The following is a 15,135-nucleotide window of genomic DNA, read 5'->3' as shown; positions in this document are numbered from 1 at the left end:
TACGTAGGCTAGAGAGATCTGCCTGCCTCTGCCTCCCAAGCTACAAAAGCTTTTTTCTTAGTAACTGGAAACATTAAGTTTTATTATCATATGTTTAGACTAAGAATCTGAGACTGTTGAAAACCCACTATCCATCCTTAATGAAAGCACATGATAGTTACTGAAAACACAACGCAAACAACAAAAGGCAGGCAGAAAGGTGGCTAGAAAACACCAGTCAACAGAGGCTGTATCACCTGTCCTTCCTGCTACAAGTTTTAGGAAAAAAACAAGGCACAAGTGCCAGCAGGAAATGAAGATAAACTCCTCCCTAGCAGAGTCTGAGGAAGAAGGGCCCCTGACCACGTGGTGATTGTGCCTGGACGCTGTAATGGACTCCCTCTTAGCAAACAATACTGACTCTCTGCTGCCTGGGGTCCAAAGGGTCCAAAGAATCCAAAGGGTCAGCTGTTGGCCATTTCAGTCTATGAGTCTACCTTTCCCACACTTAATTTCTTCCCCTTTCACAGGCCTCAAGACTCAGGCAGCTTTCAATCTCATTAACAGCAATTTACAACTGGAGCTTGGATTTGCTCTTCCTGGACCCATAGAATACACTCTGATAATGGGATGCAGTGTATGAGATCCAGACTCCAGAGAAAGTCAGGCCATACTGTTAGCCCAGCAACTGGCTACGGTAAGACCACTCCAAAGTCTTCACAGGCTTACGCTTGCAGCTGGCTTCTTTACTGGTTTGATCACTACACTCTATTTTTGCTGAGGTGGTAGTGGTGGTGGCGGCAGTGGTTGTAAATTTCTGTTTGTTCTGTGGAACTAGAGATTGACCTTGAGACCTAATGTATGCTCTAGACCAGATCTTTACTGGCGAGCTACATCCTGAGTCAGATTCTTACAAAGTCATTTTCCAGCCTGGCCTTGAAATTGTGCTCCTCCTGCTTTGCCTCCGGAGTAGCTACATTATACACCTGCACCGCCAGGCCCAGCTGGTGACCTATGTTTAGATGGCAACCCCAATTCACAGAGCACTTGTCTCTGGATGGGCTTGTATGACTCACTCACCTCACTGTGTTCTTTGCTCTAGGAGAGCAGAACAAACATTTTGGGTTGGGATAGCCACCAGCAGGCAGGCACCCAGCACTTGTATTTCTGGCTCTCTGGCACCATCAAGTGGCCACAAGTCTCTCAGTGTCACCTGAGTGCCTGTATACTCCTCCTAGCTGCCAGGGGATATCACAGGAGAGCAAGAAAGGGACTTGAGCAGCTTCAAGCAGACTTTCCCTGAGGAAGCAGCCTCAGCAAGAGCTGCCAGTCTTCCTCTCAGTGTCTTAACCTAAGCTGGGCTGCTCCCAGGGACACCTTTAGTCCTCTTGGGTCCTGCTGCATCTGCAGGCTCCAGAACTTCTGGCCACATCCCATCCTGGTCATTGGCCTCTACCCCTTTGCTTCACATTCTCTATGCAAAATAAAAATAAAAACAGCAGCTCCTTTGCCTGGAAGACACAAGACACAAGGCTGTCACTCACAGGATGCTTGTTTCCATCAAGAAAGGAAGAAGTGACATCAACAGCCACCAAGCCAATAGTCCATGATGGCTCAGCATCTCTGATTCCTGGAGCTTTAAGGCTGAAAGGGCACAGCTCTCAAGGAAACTGGGCCTGTGGGGCTCCTCATGGAGGGTATAAAGCAAAGAGGCAGAGGCTGATGACCAGGATGGGATGTAGCCAGAAGTACTGGAGCCTGCTGATGGGGCAGGACCAGGACCCAAGACAACTGAGGGTAAGCCCAGCTCAGACTGACACTAAGGAAGACTGGCAGCTCTCTGCTGAGGCTGTTCCCGCAGGGAAAGCCTGCTTGAAGCTGCTTACAGAGCTGCTCAGTGCTGGGAGAGGGGAAACCCTCTTCTGATAAGACTGGAGTCCTGCCCCTCTCATATTAGCTCTGTGACTCTAGGAAACTGAGATATCACGACTACCACTGACTTAAAAGCTGACAGGGGAAGCTTGAGAGGTGGCTCAGAGGTTAAGAGCACTGGCTGCTCTTCCAAAGGTCCTGAGTTCAATTCTCAGCAACTACATGGTGGCTCACAATCAAATATAATGAGATATGGTGCCCTCTTCTGGCATGCAGGCCGAATACTATATACATAATAAATAAATCTTAAAAGAAAAAAAAGCTGACAGGGGTAGTCTTTCACGGCACCACTTTGGAATTTCTGTTGCAAACAACAGATTTGAAAGAACAAGAAGCAACAGTCACATGTGAAAACTGGCACTGTATCTACCTCACGCTAGACAAAACTGAGCTTGCCTTTATCTTGTTCTCATCCGTGGAGATGATCTGTGCGCGTAACCAGGCATCTTCCTCTGCGTTGACTGCCAGCAGCTGCCCAACGTGCACAGCCTGGATTGGTGCGACTTTGGGGTTCTTACTGTAATATTCCTTCATCTCATCTTCCATCAGCTCCTGAGCAGCTGAGTAGTCCTTGCCTACATACCTGGATTAATGAGATGAATGGACAGCTCAGGGTAAGTGAACCCCAGGGTGCCACTGGTACTCCTGTTTCCCCTGTAGCCATCGTTGCTTCCAGCCTCACAGCCGCTAAACCCCAACAGGAGGAAGAACTGTGTTCAGGGAACATTATGCTCAGCACAGGAAGACAGGACTATGGAGATCTCTGCCCAATATGGCAAAGTTTGACAGCCCTGAGAACATCAGGGTGCAAAGTAGGCACTGGGGGTCTCAGGTAGGCACAGGCTGCAAGAGACCCCAGGGATGGAAGAAAAGGTACAGGAGACCAGATGAGGCCCTCAGAGTTTGAATGAAGTTGCTGAGATCTGCATGGAACCTGGCAGATGTTTTTACCCTGGCTGCATCTCAGAATCCTTAAGCTTTGAAAAGCAGGGACAACTACCATGAACAAAGTGAGTCCTGGAACTGGGATGCATGCAGCAGAACAGTTTTCTAACTTGTGCGAGGCCCCGGGCTCCATCTCCAGCCCTGCAAGGCAGAGAGACACAGCAATGAAAAGTCCCAAAACTTATGTAACAAATTTGAGCAAATTACAACAAAATGTTGCGCTAATACTCTGGAGGTGACATGTTCTGGCTGAGTGTCTCTAAGTTATGTCCTGAGAAGAATTATTCTCAAGCATACCCTAGTCTTTTCTAAACATGTCTACTGCTGATGTGCAGTCCTTTGATCAGTGAGTTTTCAAAACACATTTCTTTTCTGCCATGAGTAGGCTGTCTTCTTGCCTTCCTTAAAGGCATCAATCCAGGATGTTATATCTGGAAAACCAAGTCTGGCTCATAAAACGAGACCATTTCAGCTATATGATGAAGCCTTCAGCTGGAAGAGCCCCCAAATCACCTGCCAAGGAGGTGAGGGAGGCAGAAGGGCCCTGCTTCTTGTATTGCTCCAGTTTTTACCCAAGGCCTCAGGTGATTTGAGGAAACTCTAAGAAACCGCTCCACATAATCTTGGTAATTATCAGCAGGCAGAAGATAGCCCAGCCAACCTACCTGTTACTAGAGAGAAGAGGGGAAAGCTGGAAAGAAGGTTTACACAAAATGCAAAGAATACCTCTTTGGAAACTGGCTATTTTAAGCTGTGTCTCCATCCCTGAAAGTCAAGCTCCATCATTTACATTTCCTGAGTGCTGCAAGTGTTCAGCAAAGGCTGGAATTAGACCTCCACTGGGCTCCAGTCTCTCGGGAAGCCCAGGACTTGGAGGCTTGAACTGAGGTGGTGATGGAGTCTGCCCAATATAAAGCCCTGGCAGAGAGAGAGGTGGAGAGAAGCACCCAAAAGCTACAGGTGCCTGTGCTCTCTTCAGCAGCCAGTAGAGAACAAGTGAGAACAGGGATGGCTACAGCTGGGTGAGTGGGTAGCAGCAAGTATGGGTTCATACATTTGTCTGCACATTACCTGAGCAAGGGGCAGAGAGTTTGTACAGACCAATCTCCATATGCCACCGCACAACACTTCACCTGCATTTAAAACCCCATGTAAGTCATGGCCCTTCTAAAGACGCTTCTTGGTGGCAGAGCGAGGAGACTAGCCAGGCGTCACTGCCCCTTCAGCCTCTGCCAGTGCCAGCACCGAAGCTCTACTACTGTCAAGTTCTTCCTTCTGGAAGGACTCTGATTTGGTCATTCTCTGAGCTTTTCTAGCTCAGCTATGGATCCTGGGCAGCCCAAACCACAGGGCCATTTGGGGTGAAGAGGCCTGGATTCTTTTTGCCTCAGTGTTCTCCCCCCAGCCCCAGCTCTACACAGGACAGGTCATCTGGTGCTTCAGTGATACAGGTTCCCACCGCAGGAAGCAGCAAATTGCAGTCTTTCTATATTTCCTCAAAGTCTAAGACAAGTATTCAGAGATAGGCTGACATTTTCGGTTCTAGCTATCACTAGCCAGTTAGGTGAGAGCTACTCGTCCCACACAATGGCATCTAAAGGCTCAAGTCAGTAGGGTACCTCTAGGTCCACCAGCTAATCTGAGGTGTTACCCTGACTAATCAGTTAGTTACCCTGACTTCTCAGGATGGCTGCACAGTCCTAGATTTGATGGCATTACCTGGCCTGAAGGAAGCTTGCTGTTTATAGGTTGGATAGAACTGTAATGTTTTTGATATAGTTGCCATGATGCTTATGACATAATTTTTTTAAGGCTCATATTATCATTCCAGTTTAAAACTATTAGCCACCTTTTCTCCTAAGAACACTGTGGGCATTCTGCACTTCACTGTGACTGCTAAGGCTCCTAAGGACGGTATTCTTCCTTCACTCAACAGCATCCATGCACAGAATGGCCAAGTGACAGCACCGCACCAGCATCTTAACAACTAGAAATGCCGACTTGCCTGATAACTACGTCATTTGTGTTGCTCAGCTCAACCACCAACACAGACGGGGAGGCCTCAGTAGGAATCACCAAAGGTGGCACAGTTATGTCCTCCACAAAGTCATCAGTGCTTTCGGCCATGTTTTTTTCTATCTGCAAATACTCTTGCTCAATCATTGACTTAATGTCAAAATCTCCTTGTGCCTGCCCTTCATCCTTTAAGATCTTGTCAGTGGGCAATGGGAGTTTCGCATAGAGAATTGCCTTCTGGGTATTTCCGGAAATGTAGTTTATGGTGCACACATCAGAGAGTGAGGCAAGGTTTTTTAAGGCATCCTCAGGGAACTTGACTTTGTACGTGTCCTCAAATGCTTTGGGGAGTGCACTTGCCCAAAGGCCACTTGAGTATTTCACCAGCAGCTCAGCCACTTTCTCCTTGACATCCGGCATCACTGTTGGGTTCCCTTTTGATGGCACTTCCTGCTTGGGAGCAGGTGGTGGAGACGGGAGCACCTTCTCAGGGTCCTGCTTACTTCTCAAGGGCTGCTCTCTCTTGGCAGGATAAAGAAGTAAGTCTTGACCACTACCACAAGGTTTTTCCACCTGAAATTTTTAAAGAGAGCAAATGACAGATATTTCAGTGGCTAAGAGAAACCTGAAAACACAGTAATATATGTTATATTTAAGAGAAATATCATTTTCAATTTCATGATACAAAAAAGTAAACATGCTGTTCTTCTTAACTCTAAAGATGTGTCATCTGACAAACGACATGAGCCATGGTTCAGAGACAATGGGGAAAGAAAAGGCATTCATTTTACTCAGAAGACAGTTAAGACTCAAAGTGCCCCAGGGAACTGTGAGGCATCTGCCCTGTCAAGGTTTCCCTGCTAAATGCAGAGTAAAGCTGACAAAATACACTGGAGCCAAGGTGAGATGAAGGTATGTCAGGAATTTGCCCCTGGGACGAACACTAGGAATATATAAGCACAGTAGGAGTGCCTCCTTCCTTCCTACAGCATCCTGAGACACTCAGAAGGGAGTCTTTAGAAATGATGCCCACAGCTTAAGGTAGCGGGAGCAAGCTCCACAGCACACAGGTAACCAAAAGCATCGCCTCCTAATGAGCTAGTGGGGAAAATACCCACCATCAGATGGTGTCCGGTCTCTGACTTTACATGCCTGAGGACTACCCTGAGACACTGATGACACTGCTGTCCTCCAATTCTCAGCCTTTTCTGACAGACCAGGGGTTGGCAACTACCAGCCTCCTGCCCAATGCAGCTTCTGACTCATGAGCTAAGACTAACTTTCATACTTTCAATGGCTGGCAAATCAAAAGAGTCATTTCACATGTGAGCATCATGTGGGCCTCAGTGTGCATGAGGCCTCTCTGGATCACATATTCCAAGGCTGCTTTGCACTGTAATGGCAAAGTCATGACAGGCCACTGTCCTGACAGGGGACAGGCATGCACCTCTGCAACATTCTGAGCTTCCAAAGCCTAGACAGTCACTATTTGGCCTGAGTTAAGATTCACTGCCTTCTGGAATGATCCCTTTTTATTAGTCCCATTTGGCTATTCCTCATTACAATTAAATCCTCAGGAGAATCTACTAAGGTGCTAAATATACAGGAAACCCATCCAAGACAACAGATTGCTTCCTGCTTTGCTGTTGTTTGCTTCTTGCGTTTTGCTTTTAGGCAGGATTGCCTGCAGCCCATTATATAGCACAACTGGTTTTAAATTCCTCATCCCCCATCCCCTCATTCCAGCTGTCCTGGAACTATGTAGACCAGACTGGCCTCAAACCCACAGCAATCCTCCTGCTTCTGCCTCCCTACTGCTGGGATTAGAGGTGTGTGCCACCACGCATGCCAGACCCTCTGATCCTCCATCTCTTAAGAGCTGAGACTACAGGCATGAATCGCCATGGCAGGCACAAGAAGACATTTTTCCTGACAGGCCAGCTTACCAATAAAGAGCGCTATTTCATTTACCTCATTTTTCAACAACGTTTAGGAAGACACCACAGGTGCTTAAGTACAAAGGTTCTGACAGAGAAGACCTTTAATAAATCAAGACACAGTTAATATGGCTTAAAGATGCCACTTGAAGCTGAGCATTGCAGCATACATTTCTAAACTCAGCATTTTGGAAGTGGAGGCTGTAAGACGAAGAGTTCAAAGTTATCTTCAGCTACATAAGACTATAAGGACAGCGTGGGCTACCGGAGATCTTGTCTCAGAAACAAAACAAGCAAAAAATCCCAAGAATCTCTTTAGTCTGGTTATATATTCTTCATGATACATAGAAAGTAGGAGACACTGATCTAAATATAAAGCCTTAGTTTTCTTCTTTATCTTTTGGGTAATGTGTCAAGTTTCAAGGACTCAAGAAACATCTCAGATCTGAAATCACCAAGAAGTGGTATACTGCATGTGTACCAGCTGAAGGCACTTCCTGACAACCAGGAAGTGGTATATTGCATGTGTACCAGCTGAAGGCACTTCCTGACCACCAGGAAGTACTGACCTGCATGTGTACCACCTGAAGGCATTTCTTGTGCAGTTAGGAGCCTGTTACATTTTACGGCCCTGCTGCTAAGTTGCAATGACTTAAATATTTGGAGTAGTCTTTCTCTCCATGGCATACAACTTCTTAAATCTAAATTTTTAAGTTTTTAATTTTTTTGTCTAGTGCTGGGGAATAAATTACAACAAGCATTTTAACACTAAGTGACTAGGTAAGGTCTCAGAATTTATGCTGGGCATTTAAAGATGGGTTGGAAAATATACTTCCCAGAAAAAAGGAAAAAGAAGAAAAAATGCAGAGTGGCTTTCATGTATATGATTTCAGTTGGTTTAATTTTACATTGAGACACGGCAGTCTTCCATATTCAAGGTCTTCCTTTAAACTCTCTTCAACCTTCACCTCCTAACCTTTCTCAAGCCCTTCCCTCCAGTGCATGGTGGAGGCTAGTTCAGTAGAGAACAGGACACAAGCCTCAGTCCACAACTGCATGTGTCCTCATTTAGCCCCTAAGAGGACACATTTTTTTTAAGCTTTATGATACTTTCCTTTCCAAACAAGTTACCAGAAAAATATAGGTACTTAAATGTTTATTTGACCCCACCCACCCAGTGTCAAGCCTCCATTCCCTCTTATGGGTAAGATGCGATAAGAATCAATGAACCACATTAACTCTAGCAAAGTTCTGCCACCGCCTTGGCACACAGCCAGTGCTGTTGAGCTCTCCCAGGTAGGAAGCACTGTTTCTGACAGAAGTTACAGACAACTTGGCTTAAAGCAAAAGGACAATCCTACTTCTTCTAGTCTTTATTCAAGAACAATCTGTGCTTTTCAGACAGGGCCTCATGATGACCTTGGACTCATGATCCTAGCTTTCCTTCTCAAGTGCTGAGATTGTAGGCGTGCACTTCTATATCCAGCTAATTCCAGAATAACCTTAAAGGCCATCCAGAAATAGAATGTTTACAAGTCCGGCTGCAGCATCTAGGCCAAACTTTGCCTATAAAGTAAACAGCAAGACTTTACCCAGAGTCCAGGCAAGAGATGGGTAATGACCTGAACCAGAAGATGCTTCCCTTCGCAGCTCTATGCTTTTGTCTACAGTAGTTACACCTGTCTCCATGGCTTCTCTGACCTGTAAGCTCAAGTGAAACTGTAGTGGCTGCTTATTTATTTCAAGTGTGTTCAGGGCTATTGCTGTAGACTGCTTATTTCATAAGAGAGGTTGAACACCTGAATTCATCTCTTCAACAGTCCAGCCTGCTAACTAAGATTCAACACTCACCTAACTTCAGGAACAGACCCTGGCCTAGCTGCACTTTTCAGACAGCATTCAACATTTTAGGCAAATTTATTCTTTCATAACATGTGTGGACCAAATATTTCATTAACCAACCTTAGGAGAATGGCTTAAGACAGAGGTTCTCAACCTTCCTAATGCTGCGACCTTTTAATACAGTTCCTTATGTTGTGATGACTCCCAACCATAAAATTATTTTTATTGCTACTTTATAGCTGTAATTTTGCTGTTATGAACTGTAATGTAAATATCTATGTTTTCCAATGGTCCTGTAAAAGGGTTTTTTGACTCCCAAAGGGGTCAAGACCTATAGGTTGAGGACTGCTGGCTTAAAGGTTTCTTAGTTCAAAGAAGAATATACATTGAAGACATTTTTTAAAATTAAAAAATTAAAACAAATATAATTTTTAGCTCATTTGTTTTTCAATTTCCTACAGATAGAAACTCACTTTTCCCAAAACTCTCCTGTGACTGCTGTCTCCCACAAAGCATAGCATGCCCAGTTCTCTGGCAATAAGCTTACAAAGGAGACCAGGTTCTCTTCTGCTACCCTCCAAGTCTCCCCAAAGCTAAGGAACTGTGCTTATACTGGGTGTGTGATGTCTGCTCTCTTCTGAGCCTATGGCCCGGGGCTTAAGATTTACACATTGGCTCTTGCCTCAGTCCCAACACAAAAGCGTGGCTCTTATCATTTCCTGCATCCAGGAAGCCACTTCAGACAGATCTCCCGGGAGAAGACTTTTATAACTTCTAGTTCCTCTAGCCCACATGATTCAGGTACATAACTGAGAATGGATCAGAAACATCACCGTTCCCACCTACACACACTGTAGGCAAAGACTCAGCATCCTAAGCATGCTTTTGTCATCTTTTTGTTTTGTAGCTTTGACTCTGGAAATCCACCTTTCAAATCATCAGTCTAGTGATGGGAACTGTCATGACCGGCACTTCCACGTAAGAGGCACCGTCCACCTCCCTACAGAAGAAACCAGTGATGTAAGAAGACATTAACACTACACCACGGGGACGAGCTACCATCTGTGGTGACCACCAGAAGATTCCATGTCAAATATGCCTTAAGTTTGCTATGCTCACAAGTTCATTCTTTTCAGCTTGATTTCTGCCTCATTTGGAATATCAAACCTCAACAGGTTCCTGACGATTCCAGGAGACACATCAGATATGGTGAGTAAAGGTCCAAAGAAAACAGCAACTTCTTTGGACAGTTCTGTGTTGATACAGGTGAGGGTTTATCCTTTGCACTTTGACTGTTTTCTCCTTAGCCAGGAGAGATCTTCTTCTGCTCTAGTTTTACCTGTGAACTTAAGTCTCTGAAAGTTCACCTGCCAAGAGCACAGCAGAGGCCTCTGAGGTTAAGCTTACTGTTCCTATGGAATTAAGAATTTTCTTTAGTGTTCTAGAAGAATCTAGTAACAACCAATTAAATTGAGACTTCTCAAACTCTCTATATGAGCACAGCTCTGTTTCCATGGAGTAGTGGTTTTATGTTGAAGCTTTAAAGAATGTTCCAATTTTAGTTTACATGGCTATCATTCAACTGAAACTCAAAATGGTATAATAAATGCCTTTATTTTCCTATAGAGCTATGTTCTAGCCCTCTAAACATTTAGCAATGGTTATGGGCCCAAAATGAATCAACACTAACAAAAAGAAACAAATTTAAAAATTTTAAATTCTGACCTAAGTAGTGAGGAAAGACCTCCAGGTACGTTTTCCTCAATAATTACAATTTCCATCACTGTTCACAAGCCTGAACCCTATGCTCAGATCACACGAAGACTGGTTAGCTGATTCCTTAATAGACAGCCTCTCTGTGCTAAAGGTGAGACTGACTGGAAGTCAGAGCTGAGAGAGACAAGGAAAGGGCAAGGGGCATCACTGAGACACCACAAAGACAGACTGATTGGTACAATCTGAAGCATGTGATGCTGGGGAGGGGATGTACTGTGTTCAAGGGAAGACAGACCAGCTAGAGCAGCACAGTGCAACCCCATACTGTCTACCTCACATATCTTTGCTGCAGCACCCACAATAATGGTCATAGCCAAGATGCTGAATAGAGCTGTACTTTCCAGTGGGTTCTATGGCTTGTGACACATCCCACAGGAATTAAAGGTGAAAGAAGAAGTTCTCTGTTGCTGTAACATTTGCCCATTCACAAGTCATCAATCCAGAGACTCTTTCTCCATAGCCTTGAAGGCGGCTTTAGTTGGCCTCCTTCACTGCCAACACTCTCATCTGCTTGTCAACCTGAATGCTTCTCATTGATGCTATCTCTAGACACTCACAGGCACCATTCCAACAAAGATAAACTTCATATCTTGGCCCAAACTCAAGCCACTTGCTCACATATTTGGAAGATAATAGAGTCTCACAGATACATCTATAGAACTTCCTGGTATGCTTCTGGCTGGGAGCTAGGGCTCACCCTCTACACTAAGCTTTCCCCTTGCTCTTATTACCCATGGCAGGGGTGAGGAAAGGAGAGAAAACCTTACCAAGGTAGCACCTATGCTCACATTAGCGTTGCGGTCCCTGCCTCTTCATCTGGAGCCTTCTTCAATTAAAAGCATCTCCTGCTTTAGCTGAAGTAACTTCCTCTGTAGGACTCGCTGAGCAGTCCTGCTTTACCAGTGGCTCTGTCTGCTGTAAGGCTGGGCTGCAGTTTCTGATGCTTTGCTAACAGCTGCTTTATGTATTTTATCTCATTTAATTCTCACAATAACCCTATGACATATATAGGACTAGAGCAGATTAGGGCTTTAAGAGGATGGTATGTAGGCTGGAAGTTATACAGCTAAGAAACAATGCCCTTAAAGGTACAGCAGAGGCATCAGAGTTAAGGTGACTGTCTCTATGGAGTTAGAATTTTCTCTAAGATTCTGTAAGAATGTAGTATCCAATCAAATTGATAGACTTTCCCAAACATCCATGTGGGCTGTTTCCATGGACTAGTAGTTTTGTGTTGAGGCTTTAAATCATATTCGAACTCAACTGTGCTAACCCTATTCTGCATCCTGTAGGCCTGTGGGTAGCTCATGCACAGATACCACATCGTCTCTCAACTTCTCTGATGACACTGCCATGTGCCAATGCATCTCTCATCTATTTAACCGTCTGCTGAGAATGAGAAGTTGTACCAGTGTGCTCACCAGGATTTCCTCTTGGTGATGAAAAACCAGAAACCAGAGTCCATCTTTGAAATATTGGAAGATACTGCCAAGCCCCCCATTTTCCTTTCACCACTACTTTTGCTGGTGATATATTTGGGGTATGTCTGGTACTGTGAGGGTTGGGTAGTGATGGTATTCATGCTGCCCACGTTCTGCTTCCCAGGAAGGGGTCCATATTTGTTTATGAACAGGCTTTTTTTTTTTTTAAAGGCAACCCATTTTGCATGGGCAGAACGGCACTTTATTATCTCCAGCAATTAATTCAATAATTAACACAGCTTCCTGCATACACGAGAGCACACACCGTACCACAGTAAGTGAGGGAACGGCTGTTACCCCTGCTTTTTCAGACAGGCTCTACTGCTATTATGCAGATTGTAGGAATGCTTCCACATCTGGGGTACTGCATGCTAACTAGCTTAAAACTCAGTGATTTCTATGGGTTACAAAGTGATACCAAACAGAAACACATGTAACAGCAAATCATCTTTGCAGAAGCTATTAATAACAGTGTCATCAGGTATTTCAACCTACTCATGACATCTTACATGTCATCGGTAATGTTATGTTGCCATTCACAACATATCACCTTTTATACCTAAGGCCACAAACATGGAATACTTCCTGGTGGTTCCACAGCTGTCTTCCAGCAGGTCTTGTGGCTGTGGGTGGAAACTCTTCTCAGCTGAGTACATCTGGACTGACTCAAAAGCCTAGCCTCTTGGGTCTCCATACTTCTTTCGGCAGGACCCTGGAGACAGACATGCTGGCTAACAGGGATAAAGAGGCTGATCTCTCCACCCAGGTCTCAGAGCAGGCTTCAATCCAATCCACTATTCAACAGTCCTTGCTGCAAGATCTGCAAGTCAGTCAAGAGGCCAGGATATTGGTGACCTCAGAGCAGGGACACACCATTTTTACCTAATGATGACCCTTTATGAAGCTAGCTGGTTTCTGCTCTATTCTTCAGCTTCCTTTTGAGTCATTCTTTTCTTAAATTTCCTGAAAACACAATATTTTCTGGTCTCTGGCTGGCACGAGCTACTCTTTTGCTCTACATCACTCTCTTAGGTTCTCACGTAACAGCCACCTCCTCTGAGTAACTTTTCTTCACTTACTATCCCAAGTGGAGTACTGTTTATTCCCTACCGGGATGGCCATCAAAGCAATTGTAGGCCTAGCATTATTTATTCAAATGAGGATTCTCCTTACTGGACAGTCCCATAAGGGCAAAGACCATGTCTGTCTTGTTTTCTGTTTTATCCTTAGCGCCTGGGACAATGGCTGGCACACACTATTGTTTTATAACTGCCAATCAAATCTAACAGTTAAAGAGGGCATCCTTTGTATAGCAGCCAGGAGATGTTACTGCCCTTCTCTCAGGCCACAGCAGGGACTCTCTACAGTTATAACGAGCTTCTCCGCCCTATCCATTTCCCTAAATCCACGAACCTGCAGTTTGTGGGATCCTAGGCACACTGCCTTCCAGTAGCACCTTGTACTGGCTGTCTACTCTGTTTACTCTGACTAGACGGTCCTATTCAAAGCCAACAGAGATACTAGTAACAAATGAATTATATAGCTCTGCTTCATGCTCAACACCCCTGACTCTGCATGAAACAGTCATGAGGTGCAGATGAATCCATATGCTGAAAAGGTAACAAAAACGTCAGTTGCTTCAGTACCTAGAGTTTAAGAGGAGACCATGCATTTTATGTAATATTCTAACATAAGCAGGTAGACACTCTTGCCAGCAAGTACTCTGGGACATGCAGGGCAGCAAAGATGAAATTTCTCCAAAAGTAATAAACTGAGAAACACAAATGCTAGTAATTATCATGAAGAATAAAGCAACAAAAAAGGCAATACATTGTTTATTCTTTAAGCTTATGCTCTAAAAAATTCCTTATCCAAACACAGCAGCAAGTTATCTTTGTATTTTGAGCATAAAAAGATCTATAGCCATTAATTTTTTACTATAAAGTTTGTGATTGCCAATGGATTTTTAAAAATCAAGGGACTGTCTGCATCTAAGATGGGCTGAAACTCAGGCCAACAAACTACTAACAAGCTCCCTAAGGACTAAGGTGGCTGAGGAGACATTAATACCAACATACTGTATGCAGGGCGGCAATCTTCTCCACATGAAGGCAAACAGCCATCTTAAGCCCAGGTTGTGCATTGTCTACACCACAGGCATCACCTTGCAGAACACTTGTTACTCCTACACTTAGAAGGAAACAGATCAGTGTCTAGAGCTTGACATTTCTTGCTTCCCTCATCACATGGAGTACTCTAACATTTGTCAAACTGCCCTAACCACTTTCCCCTAACGATTTACCTCACCAGATGTGATCCCTGTGCTTTCAGCACTCAGGGCACTGATCAACATGAGCTGTGCGATGTGAGCAGAAGAGAGAGCAAGCAGGACAGATGTGAGGAGAGACGGCTTCTGCCTGGGTTTGGACATGAGACTCGGAGAGAACAACAGCCTATGGAAAAAGTAGTGACAAAGACACATGCTTTTCTTGGGCAGGGTGCTTAGAAGATCAGACAACCTGTCCTTTTGCCCAATAGGTGTGGGAGCCAAAATGTATGCTTCACTCTTTCGAAATACACACATTTTAAGAAATTGATTTACAAACACAGAAGCACCAACCAGGCATTAATGCTATCATTTAGAACAGCTGCATTTTGAATAGAGATTCTATATTCATATGTAAGAAATATCTAAGCCCGGTGTGGTGGTGCATGCCTGTAGTCCCAGCACTCAGGGAGACTCTGTGAGACCAAGGCCAGTCTGGTCTATACAAAAAAAAAAAAAAAAAAAAAAGAAAAGAAAAGAAAAGAAAGAAAGAAAGAAAGAAAGAAAGATGTAGAAAGCTCTCGGGTGTCACAGATTGTTCTGCTCTACCATCTTATTATAATCACTAACTCTGAGCTGGGGTGGCTACAAAGAACTTTCGATCTAAAGCGTCTTCCACGAGGATAACCTGTATGGGTCTCAAATATGAATACAGTATCAGTTCTAAAACAAATAAAGTTCTACGTAAAAGCAGTTAGTACAGATAACATAATTTTGTTCCAGATGAAAAGTGTTGAAAAATGTTCAAGAATAAGCATGTACAAATTAAGACTAATCCAAATCCCAATTATTACCAGTACAGTACCCTGCCAGTACTAAAATGGCAGAGCAGTCAATGTTTATTGGCAGGAGCTCAACAACAAAGTTGTATGCAGCACATATTAGCAACTGCTAAACGCAT

The 15,135-nt window shown here is 44.3% G+C and overlaps 1 protein-coding gene across 3 annotated transcripts in view; it reads right to left on the bottom strand.

Moving 5' to 3' along the window:
- Positions 1–15,135, bottom strand: part of Tdrd7 (tudor domain containing 7) — an 86,384-nt gene that overhangs the window by 26,706 nt on the left and 44,543 nt on the right. For all 3 annotated transcript variants that reach the window (XM_051161583.1, XM_051161596.1, XM_051161589.1), the window contains exons 7-8: positions 4,862–5,445; positions 2,308–2,494 (exon numbers count right to left, since the gene is read on the bottom strand). In XM_051161583.1, the coding sequence (XP_051017540.1) occupies positions 2,308–2,494; positions 4,862–5,445 (771 nt within the window). The remainder of the gene's footprint in view (positions 1–2,307; positions 2,495–4,861; positions 5,446–15,135) is intronic.

This window comes from Acomys russatus, chromosome 2 (assembly GCF_903995435.1).
Source record: "Acomys russatus chromosome 2, mAcoRus1.1, whole genome shotgun sequence".
Taxonomy (NCBI): Eukaryota; Metazoa; Chordata; class Mammalia; order Rodentia; family Muridae; genus Acomys; species Acomys russatus.
Note: the sequence above shows the minus strand (reverse complement) of the source record. Positions and strands in the feature narration are given on the sequence as shown.